We start from the raw sequence: 4,953 nt of genomic DNA, 5'->3' as shown, positions 1-4,953 counted from the left end.
GCGAACAGCAAGATATTTTTATGTAGTAACAGGTGAAAAGGGAAAATAAATTACTTGGGAAAATAAATTACTTGACAGCTTCTACTTGGGTATGTTCTTAAGAGTCTAAATGTTCAAAACTAGATCCGAGTTTCTAAAAGTTAGCCTCTGCTCTCTACAAAGGTTTAGATCCTGCTTTAAATTGGTTTTCTCTTAAAAAAAAACAATGGTTTCTTCTTTAGGAAAATCTGTCTTTTGGGCACCATCTAAAAGTCTCCTCACCACACAAGTATAAATGGAAATTTTAAGGAGAAAGGTCAGATTCGCCATATTAGGAGGGGAAGAAGGGAGTCAGAGCCAATATCTGGAAAATGTGAAGATCATTTAGAGCTATTTAGGACTATTAGTTCTAGTGAAGATCTTAACCTCATAGATGATTCAGGCCCCACCACCACACAAGAGCAAGGAACTAACCAAGAAGTGGGTGTTTGGTGTGGCATAGCCCAGCCAATGACAGGATTCTGGTGCTCACACCTCCCCATTAATGGGATCACCCACAAGAAAATTCAGTACGAATCATGTTCCTGACACCGTATTTTTAATAAGTTTCAGAATCTACTGCAGGTGCCTAAAAATGAAAAGTCAACACACAGTTGCCGTTTAGACAGTTTTGAAAACATACCAGTAAAAATGATGCAGTCATAGGTGTCAGATGTGTGTACAACAAAAATATGGTGAAAATCAGGGACTCTAAAGTGGAAAAATAACCTCACTCAGCAAGCATAACAAAGACTTTTTGAAAGGCATGTTTGTACTTAAATAAAAGTAGAATAACTAGGGTGAACATTCAGTCTATGGGACTATGCTCTCTCAGAAAAAGAATTTCCATGTTTCCACTGGGAGAAAAAGATTTGACTCTGCTTTTAGGCTTTTTCCCGCTCCTGCTTTATGTAGAAAGAAACCGAAAGGTGAAGAATGAGCTAATTTTGAAACAGATACTAACATCTTTCAGGCAATTATTTTAGGGGTTTCCAGATTTTCTCCAGATAAAGATATAATATGAGAAACATAATCTAGTAGATTCAATGGGACCTGTCTCTTCTGAACTAGAGCATTTAATCACTTATTCAAGACCCTGCTGTTCTGCTTCCCATTAACATCACACAGCCTGTAATTACATCATTGACTGGTCTCACCAAAATGTGAAAGCAAATTTCATACCTTCTTGGGGCAATGGTCAAATCTCCCACTGAATTAATGATCAACATTTTTGCCCATGAATTCACCATAGCATTGTCTATGATTCTGAGAGCTAAGTTGTCCTTATCTAATTTGCTGTTATGTAATACCAGAGGCTCAGTGCACGAAATTTGTGCATGGGGTGGGGAAGCCTCAGCCCAGCCTGCACCCTCTCCAATCCAGGACCCCTTGGGCCTAAACCGGCAGTCGGACATCCCTCTCACAAGCCTGGACTGCTGGCTCCTAATTGTTCACCTGCCTGCCTGCCTGGTTGACCCTAACTGCCCCTCTCTGTCAGCCTGATCACCCCTCATTGCCTCTGCATACTGGCATGGTCATTCCTTACTGCCCCCCTGCTGGTCTGGTTGCCCTAAACTACCCTCCTCTGCTGGCCTAATTGCCCCCAGCTGCACATCCCCCTGCTGGCCTGGTCACCCCTAACTGCCACCCCGCAGTCCTGGTCACCCCCAACTGCACTCCCTCCCCACAGGCCTGGTTGCCCCTAACTGCCCTCCCCCCGGCAGCTGGCCTGGTCACCTCTTACTGCCCCTCCTGCTAGCCTAGTCGCCCCCAACTGCCTCCCTCTGCTGGCCTGGTCACCCCTCATGGCCCCCTCCCTGGCGGCATGGTCACTCCACACAGCCTGCTGTTTAGTCGTTTGGTCGTACCTCACTAATTCTCCCTGACGGCTTTGTCGTCCCACACAGCCTGCTTGTTCAGTTGTTTGGTTGTCCCTCACTAACCCCACTGCCAGCCTGGTCTTAGGCAGCCATCTTATGAGGGCCTGAGGGTTAATTTGCATATTACCTCTTTATTATATAGGATTAAAGTCCTTTTAAAAAAAATTAATAAACTCTTTATTATGCCAGTATTTAGAAAAAGATGCATTTACAAAGTCATTGGGTAAATATCAAAATTCAACCAAAGGCTGGTTTCATTTTTTTTGTTTTGTGATTTCTTTACTACAAATTCACATCACCTAAATTTCTTTCACATTATACACTATTCTGAAAGCTGTGCTGGAGGTTTTGAGAGGGTCTTGGAAAGCAGCATCTAGTGCTTGGGCACATCCTGCTGTCCTCTCTTTCTGGGCACGTGCCGGATTATTCGATTTCCACACCTCCCTAGACTGGTTCTGTCAAGAAGTTCTGAGCATGGAGGTAAGGGGGCGGGGGGGGGCAGGTGTAAAGGTGAAGGGATTAAGAACTACAAAGTGGTAGTTATAAAATAGTCACAGGGATATAAACTATAGCATTGGAAATACAGTCCATGATACTTAAGTATGTATGGTGCCAGGTGGGTAAAAATATTGAAGGGAACACTTTGTAAAGCATATGAATGTTGAACAGATATGCTGTACACCTGAAACTACTACAAAATAATATTGAATGTGAAATGTGATTGAAAAATAAAAATTAAAAAAGAGGTTCTGAGCAAACCTGTCTCTTTGAGCTAGAGCATTTAATCACTGGCTCAAGACCCTGCAGCTCTGCTTCCCGTTAGGACCAAGCCCGAAGCAGCAGAGGAGATGGCACTGCCAGGCACTGTGCAGAGGCTCCGTGCAACGGAGCACCACCGACTGTCTGAACCACAGACTGTGAGTAATTGTGAACATTTATTTGCTAGGCCATTGAGATTTTGAAGTGATTTGGCACCTCACTATCACCCTAGCCTGCCTGTCTCGTATATAGCTAATATTAATTTTGAAGCAAATTTTGCCTGACTCTCAAGCTGCTATATGCTTATAAATATGACAGCAAAGCCTAGGAACAGACCACATGTGAGATTGAGAACCCTGCCCCACTGTTTCCTGAACATTTTCAGAAAGACATTTGTTAATACATCCAAAGGCCAGATGGCTTTAGAAAACAGAATCTTACCTGAATCAAAATCTCCATTACCATTGGCTGAGCTGGGATGTTTCTCCAAGGGAGAAGATGAGGGGTCTGGCATATTGGTAGCTGGCAAACTGCTCTCCATTGCTAAGGAAGAAGGATCTTCTCTTAATTCATCCTGCAGAAAGAATTACCTAAGGGCAACTGACAAAGAAAAAAAGAGTCAGATTCACGTATTTTTAAACTTTCCAAACCTAATAGCATTCTGTCAGAGCTGCTACTATTTCATTATAATGTGCAGGATGTAATGGAGTAATAATACAAGGTACCAAGAGTCAAGACTAATGGGTACACGTCTGCACAAGGTCAACAACAAAGGTCACAGCTGAGCAAAACTATCAATTTTCTACAAGTTCTTATCACCTCACCACTAAAATGGGCACATTTTTCATCAACAAACAGAATCTACATTTCAACCCCCAGTCAACCCTGGAAATGTTGGCAAGACACTTCTCCACCCAACTGCTTCCTCCTCCCTCACTCAATGCTATGAAGTGCCAAGCCTGCCTCAGCCTCAGCACACACACACACACACACACACACAAACACACACACACATGCACGCACGCACACACGCACACGCACACAAGAGGTCTGGTGTCTCCCAGGCAATGGTTACCAAAGCCAGTTAAAGTGTCAACGCTTGTACATGTGAGCTTTGTGACCAATTAGAATTTTCCTATAACAGTATGACTATTCCACACTTGCCTGGGAGTTCTGACAGGACTGGTAGTAAAATAGGTGAAATTATGGTCGGTACGCACAGAATCCTATAATCTAACTCACTTATGTCACATCCCATAAAACACCCAGGTGCAGTCATTACTAAGGGTCAGCCATTCACAGTTCTGGTGGTTAGACAAAGCCAGATGCGGGGTTTTTAATCTTTCATTAACTCAGTGTTCACTTTTATTTCACGTGTAGACAAAAGTTCAAATCAGCAAAGGGACAAAAATAGATGAAGGAAAAGAATAGGGCATCGATAGCTACATAAACAGGATATTTTGTCACACACATACTGGTAAAGTATCTTTTAAGAATACCATGCCTGATACACCTGATAAGCGGTTAATTTCCAAAATATACAAAGATCTTATATAACTCAACAAAAGGAAGACATACAATCCAATAAAAAAGGGGGGGAGGGAGGCTGAGGACATAGACACTTCTCCAAAGAGGACATACAAATGGCCAATAGACATATGAAAAAATGCTCAATGTTACTAATCATCAAAAAAATGCAAATTAAAATTATAATGAGATATCACCTCACACTTGTCCAACTGACTATCATCAATAAGTCAACAAACAAGTGCTGGCAAGGATGTGGAGAAAAGGGAACCCTTGTACACTGCTGGTGGGAATGCAGGGTGGTGCAGCTATTATGGAAAACAACATGGAGTTTTCCCAAAAAAATGAAAAATGAAACTGTCATTTGATCCAGTAATCCCACTTCTGGAAATATACCCTAACAACCTTGGAACACCAATCACAAAGAATATATGCACTCCTATATTCATAGCAGTATTATTTACAATAGCTAAGATTTAGAAACAGCCCAAGTGCCCATCAGTAGATGAATGGATAAAAAAGCTGTGGAATATATTGTGTGAATACATTCACACAGTGGAATACTATGCAGCCATAAAAAAGATGGATCTCCTACCCTTTGAGACAGCATGGAAGGACCTGGAGATAATTATGCTAAGTGAAATAAGCCAGTCCGAGAAAGACATGTGTCACATGACCTTACTTATCTGTGGAACCTAATGAACAAAACAAACTGACCAACAAGTCCTGAGGCATGGAGGCATGAAACAGACTAACATATTTCAGGGTG

General features: G+C 42.2%; 1 protein-coding gene across 3 annotated transcripts in view; it reads right to left on the bottom strand.

Moving 5' to 3' along the window:
- The window catches only part of SFMBT2 (Scm-like with four mbt domains 2), a 183,959-nt gene extending 180,675 nt beyond the window's left edge, over nt 1-3,284 (bottom strand). For all 3 annotated transcript variants that reach the window (XM_015569734.1, XM_015569736.1, XM_015569735.1), the window contains exon 1: nt 3,099-3,284. In XM_015569734.1, coding sequence (XP_015425220.1) covers nt 3,099-3,198 — 100 coding nt within the window. In that variant the 5' untranslated portion in view covers nt 3,199-3,284. The remainder of the gene's footprint in view (nt 1-3,098) is intronic.
- Nucleotides 3,285-4,953: the final 1,669 nt, after the last annotated feature.

Source organism: Myotis davidii, unplaced genomic scaffold, assembly GCF_000327345.1.
Source record: "Myotis davidii unplaced genomic scaffold, ASM32734v1 scaffold544, whole genome shotgun sequence".
Lineage (NCBI taxonomy): Eukaryota > Metazoa > Chordata > Mammalia > Chiroptera > Vespertilionidae > Myotis > Myotis davidii.
The sequence above is the reverse complement of the archived record's forward strand: the minus strand, read 5'-3'. Positions and strand labels throughout refer to the sequence as shown.